Source organism: Gallus gallus, chromosome 13 (assembly GCF_016699485.2).
Source record: "Gallus gallus isolate bGalGal1 chromosome 13, bGalGal1.mat.broiler.GRCg7b, whole genome shotgun sequence".
Taxonomy (NCBI): domain Eukaryota; kingdom Metazoa; phylum Chordata; class Aves; order Galliformes; family Phasianidae; genus Gallus; species Gallus gallus.
Window position 1 is genome coordinate 7,077,819 of NC_052544.1, and position 17,506 is coordinate 7,095,324.

The 17,506-nt window shown below is 35.5% G+C and overlaps 1 protein-coding gene across 13 annotated transcripts in view; it reads left to right on the forward strand.

Annotated features, from left to right (window-relative positions):
- GABRB2 (gamma-aminobutyric acid type A receptor beta2 subunit) overlaps positions 1-17,506 on the forward strand; it is a 335,870-nt gene that overhangs the window by 310,453 nt on the left and 7,911 nt on the right. For 8 of the 13 annotated variants that reach the window (XM_046900320.1, XM_040646866.2, XM_046900322.1 and 5 more), the window contains 4 exon segments: positions 2,626-2,763; positions 3,910-4,062; positions 4,966-5,210; positions 15,521-15,571. In XM_046900320.1, the coding sequence (XP_046756276.1) occupies positions 2,626-2,763; positions 3,910-4,062; positions 4,966-5,210; positions 15,521-15,571 (587 nt within the window). 13 annotated transcript variants of the gene reach the window in all.

Consider the following 17,506-nt stretch of genomic DNA (forward strand, 5'->3'; position numbering starts at 1 on the left):
TCATAATACATTATTTTCTCCTGAGAACAAAACAATTTCCATCTCCTCGGTAACTCTTTAATATGATTTTTTTATTATAATTTTTTAGGTAACTGATACTGTAGAACAAATCAGTTCTCACTGTTCTTGGCTGAATTAAGAATGCATTGTGTGGTTATTGGAAGTCGTGCTATTCTTATCTCTGAGTACAGCATCGCTTGGTCAACGCAACAATTTTATGCTGTAGATTTCTTCATGAGAACTCAAAGCTCGTAGGTTCTTATAATTAAAAATGTATGTCTGAGCATACTTTTTTGTATCACAAAGTGTCATCAGTATGATTGTGGAATCATGGTTACTGTTTGTTTAAATACAGAGGATAGGCCTGCTGACATAGCATTAATCTTGGCTCCTTTTCAGACCTCTCGTGTTTTAGACTCTGATCAAGTGATGTGCAATCAATACAAAGATTGACATCTATGAGATTCTTCATTTCACAAAAAATCAGTATAGAAGAATGTAGATGATTTTGTTTATGATGCTGTCCAAACAGATGCGGGAAGCTAAATATTATATGAAGCTGTTAGTTCAAATTATGTTTTTATTTTCTTGGTGAAGCAAAAAAGCAAGTATGACTGGCAATGAATCAGTAACTACTGAGGTAAGCTATTTGTTGTTGTGAATTTAAGCTCTGTTTCTTAAGAAGTTCTGGATGCATAAAAGGCATATCATGTTTTGCACTGCAGGTCTTCTTCTCCCTTCACTGTTGAATCTTATTTAGAAGATACAGTCCTTGTTTTAATTTGGTTGATGTTGCCTACAGAATTACAGTAATTTACAAAAAATTACAGAGGTAATTTTTTTGTAAATGGAAAGGTTAAGAAAATGTATTTCACAAAAAAAGTTTTAAAAATCTGTTTTCATTAGTTTATTTTCTGTCAATGTTAGCAACTTTGAAAGAAGATCAGGGTTGCCTCTTGAATCCTTGATGCTGACTATATATTCAAATTCTGTCCTATATGAATGAGACAGAATTCAGTTTTCTGCCATCAAACTGCTTTAGGTTTGTTGCTAGACCCATGGAAAATAGAAGAGTCACATGTACACAAAACTGGAATTGCCTTCAAACTTCTGTAAGAATTTAACTACCAAAATACTTTAAAACCTACTGTATTTGTAATAGATTTCTATGGTTGTTTCAGTGTTTTCATGGAATATCGTGTTTGCATCTTCAAACTTGCAGCCCTTCTGCTACTGCTGTGCACCCGTTTTGTGTGGATTATCAAAAACTAATACTATGTGGTACAAGTTTTATAAATTTTGAGTTATCTTAGACTGCATAATCTGCAAAACTGCTCAAAATTAAGTCATACTCTTGAATGGTGCTTAGTGTAATTTTAATTTTTGTCTATGGGTAGGAATGTAAAATTAACTCAAATCTGCTTATCATTTTATCTGAGCGTTGCTAAGGAAAATACTCACTAGTTGTTCAGAGCTCATCTTTCTATTTTTAATTTTCAACACCAAAGATCTTTAATAGGTTAAAACATTTTCTGGTTTTGTTGTGAATTTATTTATGTTCTCCACTGATCAAGTACTCTGTACCAACTCTGAAGTATGTGAGTTAGCTCAACTGTTGTATAAAGAACTTAGATTCAGATTTCATGCATGTGTTTTCTGACTCGGAAAACTAACACTACTTTCTGTTTCTTTTTTTCTGTGGTGTTTGTTGTTGTTGTTTGTTTTTTGCCATAAAGAGCAATGACTTCTGAATCTATTATTGTTGTATCTTGTGAGTGCCACACTAATGTTATTATGGCTGTCTTCTATTGTATTTATGCCTCCTTGGGAAGAAGTAATGACCTTGTTTTACAAATAAATCTAAATGGATTTGAACAACAGCTCAGCATGAGCCAAAAAAAAATCATAGACCTGTAGAACGGTTTCGGTTGAAAGGGAGCTTTAAGTCCAGTTCCAACCCCTGGCTATAGGCAGGGGCACCTCCCTCTAGACTAGGTTGCTCACAGCCCCATCCAGCCTGGCCTTGAGCACTTCCAGAGTGGGGACATCCACAACATCTCTGGGCAACCTGTTCCGGTGTCTCACCATCATCACAGTAAAGAATTTCTTTCTAATATCTGATCTAAATCAGCCTTCTTCCAGTTTAAAGCCATTGAAATACAACCAGTGAAGTTGTGAACTACAGTGTGTTCAGAGCAAATATCATGAGCTACTCTACACTGAGTTTCTCTCTTGGCCACTGTTTGGGGATTGGCTGAGCATCACTTGGCAGGTGATGAGCATTTGCATTACAGGTTTACATACATATATATAGAGTGAGAGTTATCATCACATTTTTCCTTCTATTTTCCTTTTCTATCTTAGTAAATAGCTTTTATCTCAACCTGTGAGTCTTGTTTTGAAGGAAGTGAGCAAACAGCTGTGTGGTGCTTCGCTGCCTGCTGGGTTCAGCCACAACAAAATGAAACAGAATTGCCTGTGCCTGTCTGTGCATATGTACCTATTCTATCATTCACATTTGAGTGTCAGGAATATATTTGACATATTTTCTGATCGAATTTTCCAGACTGTTTTCTATGACATGAGACTTGATATGTATTTTAACACTTTTCTCCTGTTTTATAGATGGCTATACGACAGACGACATTGAATTTTACTGGCGTGGGGGTGATAATGCAGTCACGGGAGTCACAAAGATTGAACTGCCACAGTTCTCCATTGTAGACTACAAGCTTATCACCAAGAATGTTGTTTTCTCTACAGGTTTGTGGATGGGAAGCTAAAAGGGGAGTTAACTGGGAAGACTAAAAATGGTCTAATTCTCAATGTGCAGTTCAGGATCTGAAAATTTTAGATACAGGAGTAAATCAGAGCAGCAACTGAATTTTAAAACAAGCGAATTGTACTACAGCTTCACAGTGTGTTCCTCATTAACCTATGAAAGGAATACAACAGACTGTTATGTTAAGGCTCAGTCACATCTTCTGGTTTTCTGTGGAAACCGACCAAGACACACACCTCAGCACCTTCACTCCCAACAAGAAGTAGCTCAGCTTGTAGGAACTTTTCTCTCACTGTTTCCAGATACTTTTTTTTTTTTTAAGTCCGTGGATGCGTTAGGCTAATTATTTTGTCTTCATCATAAAATTCTTCATATTGTCCTTCCACAAGATCTGTAGTTGATTATATGCTAGCAAACATACTACTTTCTGAAGGCTGAGAAGGTACTGCATAACAAGTTGAAATGACATTGAATCGTTCAAATGAGTTGAATTATTTCTATTTGGTGTTCTCTACTTACTCAAGAAAGCTGATAGGTATTAGATTAGGAAGGAAAAAAAAAAGGAAAACAAAAAAGCAAAACAAATAAAAAAGCATTTAATCATTTTTTAGAGATAGACAGAAATCATTATGGGAGGGAATATAGAAGCAATGTGTATTCCAGATTCTTCAAAAGTCAAGCAGAAATGGGACTTGGATACATGATGATCTCCATGTACCTATTTCAATGAGAGCTTCACACACCACAGTTTTTCTGCTGTTGGTGACCAAGGGGAAGTGTTGTGATGCCTGGAGAGAAGGTTAGAATAAAGTTTACGCTGAAGGAGACATACTCCAGCTTGTCAGCAAAGAAACACTGTTATGTTTTGATGCTGTGAAATGTGTTTTGGCTGTTGATTTTTGAATACTAGGATTACCAGCAGAAATGAACCTAGTAGCTTCCTTGTACCCTTCAAATAAAAGATTAATTAATCTCAGTTCTTGCTAGAAACTCTATAGCTGATTATTCAGGGTCTTCAAGCTCTCTATGTAGTCTTTGCTGTAGGAAGCAATAAAACCAGAATGACAGGAAAATGTTTTCAGGCTCTATATAAGTAAATTATGGCCATACCAAATATTCTCTTTTAGGTGCCTACCCAAGGCTGTCTCTCAGCTTTAAACTTAAGAGAAACATTGGTTACTTCATTCTGCAGACCTACATGCCTTCTATTCTGATCACTATTCTGTCCTGGGTTTCCTTCTGGATTAATTACGATGCTTCAGCTGCGAGAGTTGCTTTAGGTAGGCATTTTTACACCTCTCATAGTGTGCATTAGTTGAATGGTTTTTCTTGCTTTTGGCATGGGGGATAGTGCATGGTTTGAAAAATAAATCTGTTAGATCTGGCTTGCAAGCTTTGTATTATTTGAATCAGTGTTTAAGTCATCCCAATTTAAATAGAAATTAAAGTGATTTCATGTCTGAATTAGCTAACTGTATAATCATTGTAACCAGAATTAGCCTAATTGTCTGTGTTCTTTGTTGTTGTATTACTGCTTGTTCTTCTGTTAAGAGAATGCATTCAGTTTGCTTTTGCTCATGGCAGTTCAGAGCTCTGTATTGTAGAATATAAATTGCTTTTTCTTTTGGGTATAAATTAAATAAAGTTTTACTTGGGTTGTACAGGTAATGAATATCTATTGCCAAATTTTGTACAAATCAGATCAATTCTTTCCAATTTTGTTCTGATACAGATAAGTAAATTGCTGTAAAGGACAATAGAGAATTTGCCATTTTAACATTATGGAATGCTGTCTAAGTTTTGCCAGGCCTTTTTGTGTAGTATTTCATGATAAGAATTGTAGTCTACAGACAGCATTGAAAATGCTGGAGGAAAGCATTATACAATGACTCTAGGCTGGTAATTTGTAACTGAGGCTGTTCCAGTCGGTTGTGGTTCAGCTGGTTAAAAGCATACTTGTACAATCCAACTACTGTTTGCTACTAGTAATTTTCTTCGCTGTTCAAAAAAGTGTAAGACTAAGGAAGACCAAGGTTTTCTGTTTGTTCTTCTGCCAGGAAAAAAAAAAAAGCCAAATGTAGAATTCTTTCCATTGTTGGCAGTTGATTATTCTGAACTACAATGCTAGAAAATTTAAAATAAGTTCAGTCAACAGACTTTAATTTTTAATAATTTTTTTTCAGGAATCACAACTGTCCTCACAATGACAACAATTAACACTCATCTTCGAGAGACTCTTCCCAAAATTCCATACGTGAAAGCCATTGACATGTATCTTATGGGATGTTTTGTCTTCGTTTTCATGGCTCTGCTAGAGTATGCTTTGGTCAACTACATCTTCTTTGGCAGGGGACCTCAGCGTCAAAAGAAAGCAGCAGAAAAAGCTGCCAGTGCCAACAACGAGAAGTTGCGAATGGATGTCAATAAGGTAAATTTAAACAGATATGTGTTTTAGCATTGCCCCGTGACTAAAGTAGACTTGCACTTCTGCCAGACAGAGCTTTTAAATGTAATTTCTGGTAGAAAGCAAAGTGGGGTTATTGTGATCTTAGCTTTCTGCAGGGTCATGTCCTTTTAGCCACTTCAGCAATGAATGCTGCCCTCTAGTCTGGAAAACTGAATGTTTGTTTTCTAAAGCATGCGCTCAGATAAGCTTTACTGTGAGATGTTTTCTCAGTGGAGTGTACAGTTCTGTTTGCAAAGGAACAAATCCAAAATGATGGCTATAGCTAATATTCTAGAAAGAGCTGTATGGAACGTGGGAAATAAAACTTAAATTTAAGCTATTTTAATAAATCTTTCAAACGACCTGGATAAGAAATAGTTTCTACAGAAATGTTTAAAGCTTGGAAAGTTTGCATATTTTCAAAATAAAATGGCCCAGAATGTTGTTGACTAAATGAGAAACTGCTCAGAAATAAAGTATCAACTTGCTGTGCACTTAATTCTGAATCTGAAAATGGTCCCCTGGGGAGGGGGAATTGAGGCAGAAAAGACATTTGCCAAGATGCACACTTTAGAAAACGTGTCCATTATGCTTAATGAAAATGAAGCACTTACCATAAAGCACTTGTCATTTTTCACTGTGGCAATTTTGGATGAGTTTCACACTGTGGCAGATATGGGTTGAATGCTAAAATGTACTCAGTGTGAAATGTGTAAACTTTCACACGCATGCAAAATCAGAAAGTTAATTAAAGTTAAATTCTCTCTCTTCATTTTTTATTTTTTTTTTTAATGGGAAGACTTTGTATTCTTTGTTCAACATTATACTCCAAGGGTGAATAAACAAAATTAAAAATAATGATAACAATCAAAATCAGAAAATGATTATTTATGAGTGGAAACATGAGTTTCATACAGCTCTGGTGATGGAATTTCTCATGTTCGTTCAGAATTTCTGCACTGTCATAATGTGCCCATGGACAGAGGATGAAAGCACAAACAACATGCTGATAATGTAAAACAGCCGTAGTTTTTATAGTGTATATAATTTTATTGTCTTTTAAGATAGAAGATTATATTTTCATGTGTGAGATCTCACCTGTTCAGTAATTATTTTTCTCTTTTAATTTGGGATAAATGTTTTAATGAATTGAGACAAATGCATAATGATTAGATTAATTTTGATGGTCTGATACCATAGATAATTCATTCTTATTTTAACATTGCAATGTTTTTTGAAGACTGTTTTAAAGCCCAAACAGTCTTCCTCTTTATTATTTCATTTTATAATTAATCATTCATATTATAAATATTCATTTTTTCATTTTTCAAATGTAATTTTTAACGATCAGTTTCCCTTTAAACAATCAAAACTAATAACTAAAAAAATCCAGTAGGTAATTTTATAAGAGTAGATCTGTATTAATTAGACCTTTCCTCTAATGTACATGGAAGTTTAAGGTTCATAGGTGCCAGTGTGTCACAGAGCCCCTAGCTGAGGTGTGTTTTTATGCACTGTTGTTTTTTGTGTGGTTTTTTTTTTTGTGATATTCTCTTCATGCTTACTCATATGATAGATCTATCAGACATAGAATAGAATATCAAAGTCTATTGGCAAATTACTTATCACAAACTAGGATTGGAAGGCACTAACTAGTACTAATCCAATCCAATAAGCAGGGTAAAATAATTTGGATGTCTACTGAAGGAATGCACCAGCTCACAAAGTTAATAGGGAATATAGTAGGAAAAACTTCATACTACTTATATTTTTGAAACTGAGCCTTTAGGTTAAGTTACCAGGCTGTTATGGTTCATAATCTGTGGCAGTTTTACTTTAGTATGTGGGTAACACTGATCTACTAATCAAGTTTGCAATCCTGTAGTAATAGATAATCAACTAGGAGAGGAGAAAGGAGTAGAAATTTGTCCTACTGCACATAGACTGCTTTGGGGAGGAGGAGAGGAGCTGATAGTTGCTCTTCTTTGACCATCAGCAATAAAAAAAGATTTATATTTAACGGATCTGAATATTGCCTTTCTGAAAGGGGACCAAATATTGTATAATTATTTTTGTGCATGAGAACCAGAAACGTCTTAGCTGTAGAAATTCATTCAGATGAAAGTTTCCATGAAAACTCTAGTACTTAGGAATAGGACCAAATGAGTACTCTATCTCTGATTAGAATGTGACATCAAAGGTCTAATTTTACGAAGTTTGAGTATTCTTTCATGATATTCCTAAATTTCTCATGTATCAGTAAATGGAATATTATGAATATGTGCTTGTGGCTTCAGGGACAATGCGAGAAAAGAGTAACAAACATCAAAACAAGAGGATGAAAACTTCTATACAGCTCTGTTACTACGTTCAAGAACATGCAATTCAGCATCTCTGTGTAAACATTATACAACAGCAAATCTATACAGGCTGCCCAGAGAGGCCATTCCTGAAGGTATTCAAGGGCAGGTTGGATGGGGCACTGGGCAACCTGGTCTAGTGCCTGATTGATTGGTTAGCAGCCCTGCCTGAGATAGGAAGGGGACTGCAGCTAGGAGCTCCTTGAGGTCCCTTCCAACCCAAGCTGTTCTATGATTAGACGTATATCTTGATTTACTTCTTGCATTCTGAAACTCAAGTAATAAAGTAATGGAGAAATTGAAAGGAAATAAAATCAAAGAAAACTCGGACTCAAATACCAGCATGTATGCTATCAGAGACTCTTTAAATCATATTGGACGTGTTCAATTTTCTTTCCTGTGACTTCAGGTTAAAATGGCTCTGTATATAGTCATTCCATTCTTGAAACTTCTCAAGCTACATTCAGGAGTTGATTCCTTTACTCTAACTCTCATCATCTTTTGCTTTAGTCAAAGCTAGTTGTTCTCTCTCTAAGTAGGCAGTTACCTGTTGCTTGAAGGTAATCTTACACTGGCTTTCTTCTTACTCTAGACATCCTTCTGTTGTTGAAGCTAGCATTTGCGTAATTTCCTCACCTCTTTTCCAAGCCCATCCGTATTTCTTCAAAAGTCTTTATTATAGTTTCTAATTTATGTATCTTTTCTGTTCTGAAGGGCATAGTACTGAAAGTGTACATAGGAGGATGGGTAATATGTATAATATGTATAGTGTAGAATATGTGTAGTGTAATCCATGGGTATTTTAATTTATTCTGAGACATTCACAAATTTTTTTCTGTAGACTTTTCTATTTTTGGTAGAAATGTCAACAGTAATTGGCATTCTTTTGATCTTTTGTAGGCACATTTCATGCCAAGTCTACTTAAAGCTCAATGCAGTAATGTGGTATATTCTCTGTGGTACTTCCAGATGTTGAACAGATATGTTTTTAAAAACGTGGGGCCAAATTATAGTCTGTCTTCATAAATATCACTCACTGGGATGTATTCTTGATGATGATTGTACATGCACCTGTGTCTTGTTTTTTATCTTACAACAGTGTGTCAAAGGTGATAGTAAGGATTCCATCTGCTAAACTGTTAAACAAGTGATACAACCCTTCTTGTTTTTTCCTTTTTGAAGCTCAGTTTCATCTTCAAGGATATGATTAGCTTAGCCAAGATCTAAATGTATAGCCTGCACAACAGCCATTTTAATATATCTAATTTCTGCTATTACAGGTAAAACAATAAGCTTCTTGGTAAACTCTCTCTGTCTTGATTTATTCCCTGTAAGTTTCTTTAAGAATCCAAGTCAAGGTGTTTTTTCTTTTTTCTTTCTTTTTTTTTTTTCCTTTTTGTTTGTTTGTTTCTTTCTTTCTTTCTTTCATTGCCAGTAATTTTAGCTTATCTGTTTCCATCTTGAAATTGTGGCTTGGATAGCCTTGATGATCATGCTGCTGTGTTGGGTGCATCTTCTCTTCTGTGTGTTGCTTAGACCTCATGGTTTGATCAACTCTCAATTTCTCAAGTGTACGTTTGTGCATTACTAAATTCCCATCTAACCTGCTACTGTTATGTGTTTTGGATTTGTTGTTGTCTGTTGTTGCTCATCCAACCCATTTGATCCAGACTACTGCTTACATTAATCAACTTCTGTGAAGATGTAAGTAAGGTGAAAATGCTTTTCAATATCATTGATATCTGTGTACCCATTATTCTGGATAGATCAGAAAACCTCCATTATGGTTATCTAGTAATTTAATGGAAACCAGAACTATCATTGTAAAAAAAAAAAAAAAAAAAAAAAAAAACCACGATAAACCTGCTTGGCTGAATGCAAAGCTGATTTATGTCCTCTTCCACTGTAAAGAAGCACACATACAGTCTTGCCAGCTGTACATTTGACAAGGGTTTATTTTAATGGAATAGCAGCTGTATACCATCCTCTTCCAAAGCAGCAGACACTGGAAGAGTGTTGGCATCAGAGGGATCATAGTGGCTGTAAGAACTGATATCAATTGCTTCATCAGGGCTTTTGTTTTTAAAGAAAGGCTATAGTTCCATCTCTGTATAGAACACCTTATGACTCTTTTTTTTTGGACAACTGTGTCCAAAAATATCCAGGCTACCAGAATGTTAGCTAGAAACAGGATAGAGGACTTGTTTTGTTTTATTCCAGATAGATAACCTAACAGAGGCATAATCAAGTAATGATATGTTGCATCTTGCCTTCCATTTCAAGTCCTATCTTCCTCATTTGTACCTGTGTTATTCATGCTGTGTTTAAATTATTTCTAAATTATATTTATATTTATATTTTTCCTTATAGTTAGGTTAGCTATGTTTAGAAAAGTGGTTAATGTAAATTAACATTTCTTATATAAAATTTGTAATATTTTTTCAAAGTAATTCAATTTACTGCTTCACAGAAGACTTCTGCATAATGTAAGTACATCACTGAATGTGGCTTAGCAATGTTTACATTGCAGTAATAATTCAGGCTTCAAAGTTTTCAACCTACCTTGAAGCAAAGAGATGCTACAGGTGTGTACAGGCTATATACCTGAAATACATGGTGGCAAAATTCACATAAATAAAATTCTACCTCTGACACTGCAATCATGCTGTTGTTATTGTGAGCATTAATACAAGAAATTTCCCTCTGGAAAAGAAGGGAAATATGTCAGTGAATTTTGCAGTGCTTCAGATAAACTGTTTGTATAGAAGGGCTGCTCAGGAAGTAATGCTTCCTATGTTATTATGTTGGCCCATGATGTCAGAGACAGATGTTGGTGGGATGGCAGTAGAGATTGAACCTTCCCACAAATAATCAGTTACTTTTTGTTGCTGTGCTACAGATAGCAGCAGAGGGGCAGTCTGACAAAATGGTGTCTGCCGTGGAAGTATGTATGAAGCAAAGATGTGTCATTGAATTCCTCTGTGTGGAAAAAAATGGCACCTGTTGACATTCATTGACACTTGCTGAATGTTTATGGAGACCGTACAGCGGATGTGAGCACAGTGAGGTGATGGGTGGTGCATTTCAGCAGTGGCAACAGCAATGTAAAAGCCAAGTTCTGGGCAGCCACGCACGGCTATCACACCACAAAATGAAGACCTTAGAGCACATTCACTCAACGTGTAGTCTGGATTTGGTGCCATCTGACTTCCATGTGCTTGGGGTGATGAACGATGGACTGTATAGACAACATGTTCCTAGCAACAATGCCATCATAGCAGCTGTGAAACAGTGGGTCACCTCCATTGCTGTAGTTTTTGCAAGTGTGGCATGCAGGCTCTTGTTCATTTCTGGTGAAAATGCACAGCTAATGCTGGTGACTGTGTTGAAGAAATAATGTTCTGTAGTTAAGAATTTGGTCTAGCAAATGGTGTTATTATGCTTTGTTTCCATTGTAGTTTCCATGAAAATAAACAGGAGGCATTACTTCTAGAGCAAGCTACATAGATTTATTTTGTCAGTTGTCTTAAATGTCAGCTGACATAAACTTCTGCATATTTAGCTAAATTTATATATATTTTTTGTGGACACAGTGACTTTTTAAAGAATATATTTATATTTGTAAAAGAAAGATGCTTTACGCAGTAGTCTTTGTTACGTAAGATATTCTAGGTCAGCACGTCTGAAAGTTGCACTGTGTTGCTGTTACGCAGTGTCAAGTCACAACCAACAGAAATCAGGGAACTAATGACCTTTTTCTTTCAGAAAACCAGGTACCAAGTAGAAAACGTGGAACTTAAATATGACTTTAAAATTATTTTAAACAGAATGTTAATGGATTTGAATCACAATAAAAGTATTCTCTAGAAGAATGAATGTGGGGCTTAGGGATTTGAGTATTTAAACAAACAGGTATCTTTGCTGTTTGTTGCTTTCCTGACCCATTTTTTTTTTTTAATCCAAATTAGCACAATTGCTAAAGGAACTGGCAAAAACAGAGCAAGCAAGAGCTTAGCCTGCCCCTCAGCTGCACTTAACGTGGCAACTTTCTTCCCCTCCAATTTGCGTCAGCTGCTAATTGAGATTCTCCTTGCATCAGTTTGACAATAAAATCTGACCAAGCTTAGCCAGAATAACACAATTGTTATCAGGTTTTTCATTTTCAGAGGACTTCACTGCATTATCATAGTTTAAGACCAACAAAATCATGCATCAGCCAATGTAAATCCACAGATATCTACAGATGGACCTTTGCAGGCCAACTTTTGATAGCTTTTGGTACACAGCAAACTCTCCTCCGGTTTTGGACTAAGGTGTAAAGATGCACTAATATGTCTGTAAGCCTGAAATGATAGATCTTCAAAGCAATGCTCGTTAGCTTAGACCTGGCCGATGCTTTTGTTTCCCCTCTGGTTTAGTGTAGTAATCCCTTCAGTTCTCTCAGTTTACAGTGATATTTGTTCATTTCTAGCTGAAGGTACCAAGTAAATAGAAATCTGGTTAGGAATAACAATGTGACAAGATACTTGAAAGGATCAGGCTTTATCACATAGAACTAACTATACCTTATACCCCAAGCAGTAGGGGTGCATTTGGTATATGTGAGTAAGAAGATAATACAATAAAAGCTACACATAAAACTGCGTGAGGTCTGACTCTTGAGTCAAGCACGGAGGATATTCCTTACCTGGTTTATTGAAAGGCATGTAATAAAATTGGGAATGGACTATAGAATTTCAGACTTTCTCCTCAATTTACATTCTAGTATTATCAAGGAATAACTGCAAATGAAACAACCAGCAACACACAGGGTGCTCGGCCAGCCTCTTCGTGTGTGGTTGGAACTGGGGGGGTATGACAGCAGTGAAATTTGAGGCAGTTCCAGTTTTAGCCTGCAGTACTGTGCAGAAGCAGTCAGAAGGTGATACGTTTCCGTGATCTGTAGTGATATTCAACATGACATATGAATAAAGGTCAAGTCGACTGCATGAGGGTTGCTTTCTGCAGCCAATCTCCTTTGAATGCCATGTTTAATTAACACAGAATGGTGTGTGTGCATTCCATTTATTTAAAGCAGATTTTGTTTTTGCTTTTATAGTACATCTATAAATGTATCATCCAACAGCAATCCTGCATTAAATGCACTTTTGATTGGGAAAAAAAAAAGAATCCATTATCCATTAATATAATAATAATTAATAATTCAGATCGTAGGCAAATAAGAAGTTCATAAAGAGGGCAAATGATGATGTGTAGTGAAGTATCAGAAAGGTGCTTTGCTCAAAAATAAATAGATAAATAAAGAGTAATCATAAAACCAAGGAAGTTTTTGCAATGTCTTACAAGATCTTAGCGAGAGCTTTGAGTTCAGGACAGGACAGCAGCAGGCTGTTTTCCCATTTCTCCCAATCTTCCTCCTGCTTTTCCCTATTTGACTTGCTGGATTTTGGTTCAGAATGTGTCAATCCATGCAATAGTGTGCACACATTCTGTTTCACAATTTTGAATCAAATGCCAAGTCACAGATAATTCTTTCATTTTATTTGAGTATCTATTCTGGAATATCTCAAGTATAGGATCTTGAATGGATGGGTGCCAAAAGGAAGCATATGTTTTCAACCATTTCTCCAGAGTTCTGCAGTACTTACAACTAATTTACTGATGTGTTAGTAATGATAATGATCAAGAAATTACATATGTTAGGGAGTAACACTAGATGCTTAGAAAGTGAATTATAAGTCATTAGGGAATTATTTAAAGCTCTGTCCAGATTTTACATGTTCACTGAGGCTTTTTTTTTCTTTTTTTCCTAAAATCTAATTGGCCTTAGTTCTTGCTTAAATTTTTAGGCTTAAAGTTTGAGAACCAAAAGAAATTCGCTGTTGAATTTGCAGAATTTATCTGTATTTTTTGATCTGAAACCAAAGTAACCTGAAATTATGAGTCAACATAATTCTTACTGTCCTCTAACTGCATACTTCACAACCTGACTCATATCTTAGGTGCATAACATAAATTGACTGAATGCATACTAGTGTGGTTTCATAAACAGCTACTACAGTCCTGGCAGTAGTTTTACATCTTGTATAGACAGTGGAAATGCAGTGTTTGTTATGTTCTTAAGGGCATTATTTCATATACAGATGTTTTGAATTGTTACGCATCTCTGCTTTATTAGTTTAGACAACATTACCTCAGTGAATTTTCTATACAGTTGTAAGCAGGTGCTACTTGAAAATCATTGATTCTTTTTTCTTCCAGAGTGAAACTAGCAGCAAGGTTATTCAGGACTATGTATCTACGTATGATTCTGTGACACTTTGCACATGTTAATTAGCGCAATTCCCAGAGAACAGTGGTTCCTAATCAATAAGGCAATCCTTATTGATGAGGTGAAAGATCCTTATTATAAATAAAGTGCATTTTGTACTTGCACCTAATATTGTCAGAGCTATTGACACTAGTCAGGAATGGAATGCTAGTGGTTTTCAAAGAAGAGCTCTGCTTCAAAGAGGTGGGAAACTGTCCTGTGTATAATACTAAGATCTTTATATCTGCCAAATTAAATTATATATCTAGACCTGTAATGTTTTCTTGTGTGTTAGGCTTTTGGTGCTAAAGGGGTATTTATTTGTGTTTTCATTTCTTAAAAATATTGGTTCTCAGGACCTATAAATACTGAACCTTAATCTCCAGTGTTAATTTTTATAATGGGTTAGCTACTTTTATCCTCCTTCACTAATTCAACTTATAATTTACTATTGATTAATGGCAGCTTTACCTAACTAAAGGATATTTCCATAGAATTTACAATAGTTATGTTTTTCAAGGTTTTTCAAGTTGGAAATTTTAGTCCTGCTGTCTGATGAACAGAATATGAGAAAGCAAATGAGTAAATGTTATATATTTTCTATTTATCGATACACATTTATCTCCTACTGGTAAACTGTTTGGCCTATCAATATAACTTTATCACCTGGGTGCTGGTTTACTATATGTTAATGGTCTCAGAATTGTGGTCGTACTTGGAGGGTTCCTAATGTACATATGTCTATCTGCATGTATGATTGAGTTGCTATTTCCTTGTATTTTATAGTTACTAATATATTAGCATAAGAGGAATTCCTCAAGATAGCCATCATTTTGGAGTTTCTAGATAGCAGGAAGAATATATAATGGTAACATGTCTACATTTTCCTCTGTATTCCCTTTGAGGCCATAAAAAAGTTCATGGCCACTTCCAAGGTTCTGGAATCAACTTTTCCACTGGTTGACCTGAACCTATACGTGAATATCATTTATATCACATATTTTTTTCATCCACCTTTAAGCTTATTATTTTTTTTACTTTTCTTTTTAAACAAAAACACATCCTCTTGCATGGTTGCTGAGCTTTGGTCATTTCTTCTCCAATTCTGCATTCACCTTTTTTTCTTTTTATCTCCATAGCCCTTGGCTCCTGCTTTTTCTTCATCTTTGCAACTTCCCTTTCTTCCTTGCCCTTGGGAATTTGTCCTTTAAGTTTGAGCTCTCCTGTTCACCATAAAGAGTCCAGTTCTATGGTTGAACAATCTTTCAGCACCAGGAGATCTTTCTAACCTTCTTCCACCTCCTTTTGAAATCACTTTTTACACTTACTTTTCCCCCAGAATAATTTTAACAATTATTTTCATATCATCATATCTTCCGTGGTCACAGTGACCAGTTGGAAAAAATACATTTACATCGCAAAGTTATGTTACCTTGAGTATCAGGGCAAGGCAGTAATAGCACCTCTGAAGCCAGAATGTACTTGTAATAGTTGTTGGCTTAGAGGTCCCTGTATCCTTTAATTAGTTGTCCTATTAATACCCTAGAGTGCTTTAATTTTAAATGAAAGATAATAGCTGCCTTATCTCTAAGGAAACTGGTCTTGATTTTATTAACTTACAGGACAGAAGAATAATTGGCACATATCATTGTCCAGAAATGTATTCAACAAAGGTATCTTTCATTGTTTTCTAATGTTTTTATCCTCAGAGACTTAAGATTCAGGCCCTTACCACTTAATGGTCATTAAAGATCCCATGGCACTTTTTTTTATAGAGTGGTCATCTCAACACCAAGCATCTGGCCGAATATCAATTTTTGTAACTGTTCTGTTTACCTAACATTCCCCACCACCACTCACCCACCCCATAGTTTCAATTGGCTACGGCATTCTCCATTTCCTCAACTAAAATATAGTGTATGATTCTGCACTGTCAGTCCCAACATTTTACCTCAGAGGCAATTGCACTTCACTGGGAAGTGAAGTGGTTCTTCTTTCTAATGCTTGTAAAGCGCTTTGGGATCCTTTAGAATGGGTGGTGCTGTGTACAATAAATATAACCCATTACCATTCTATCTCAAGCTTCTGTTAGTCACAAAAGCATGTTTTATTTAGAGTTGGGCGAACCTGCTTGGTGCAAACAACACTCCCAGCTCTCTAATCTGACAAGGAACCTGTTGTTAGAGGGTGAAAATTTAGGTTAATTTTTCTTGGTATTGGTATTGTTGTTTTGTTTTATTTTCATGCTCACTTACGGATTGGAACTAGGAGTTCTTCTGATTGGGAATTCAAAATACCATGAAAAATGCAGTTTTTATAGCTCTCAATCTACTGTTCCAGGTTCAGGAAGGTCAGATTAGGGCTAAAGAAGCACCTGAATTCTGTGGTGTTTACATGGCTATCCTCACACTTGATGGTTCGCCCATCCCTAATTTTTTGCTGTATTTTGAATTATTTCTTATGAAAAATTCTTGAAATATTGAGAAATGCTTTGTTCCAACTCTTATATTAATGTGATGTGTGCAGAAGACACTTTGCCCTAGAAGATAGTCTTAGAATATTGCTGAATGTTCTTTCTGCCCGGCATCGCTAGTATTACTAACTGCTGCCAAAATTACTAGATAGCTGCAGCAATTTTCTGTTAGGAACATATATTCAGTACATTTCTTACTTCACCGATTTTAATGAAAAATCCAATGTCAAATGAATCAAACCAAAAAGTCAACTGAAAGAATGATACAACCGGTACACTAAAACATGTCTATATCAAACCCTGTCAGACTAAACTTTTCTTGTGTTACCCAGAAAGAGTATGAGTGTGTAAAGAACACTCAAATTTCTGATATGGATCAAAAGAATAGAATTTTTAGTGTAGATTCAGCCCTTGGGCTTTTAAGATGTGAGCAAATATGTTGATGCCAAACTTTTCCCAAACATACTATCTTACAGTGCACAACACTGAGATGTAAATAACCCAACCTCTAGGCTTTGAGTTAAAACCACTGCACTAGATGCTATGTCAAATTTCCCCTTGTGTTACTGGGACTAAAATTTCTTTTTTCTTGTTAAGAATATGTGAAACTATGGATGTTGTAGTTTCCAAATGGCTTTGCACCCCTCTTGTAGGATAATTTAACTACTTTCTTTTCAGTGTTCTTAAGTTTAAGATACTGGAAGTCTCGCTTTCTGAAATCTTATGACAAAAATGACAGCCAATTTTGATTTATCCCAGAAATCTCTTCAGAATTTTCTAAATAACTGCACTCATTACAAAAATAAATAAATAACAATCACAAGCTCTCTTGAGAAGTTTTATACATCTGTTTGATAACTTTTCCATTTGCTTCCTTTTATTTGTATTAAAGTAATACAACACGTTTTTTTTCCTTAATCCTGTGTAGTGCAGATGAAAATTGATTTGATGGCCTTCCTGGCTGGCATGTAATATTTCCTCACCATGTTCAGTATCGCGCTACAAAGTCCTTAAAGGAGTTTGTCTTGAGTTTCAGCTCAACTTTTCAACTTGTACAGTGTTTCTCAAAAAGTTTATCTCCCTAGCAAGCTTGAGATTTCAAAGATTTTATATGGTTTTAATTGGAAGCAAGCAA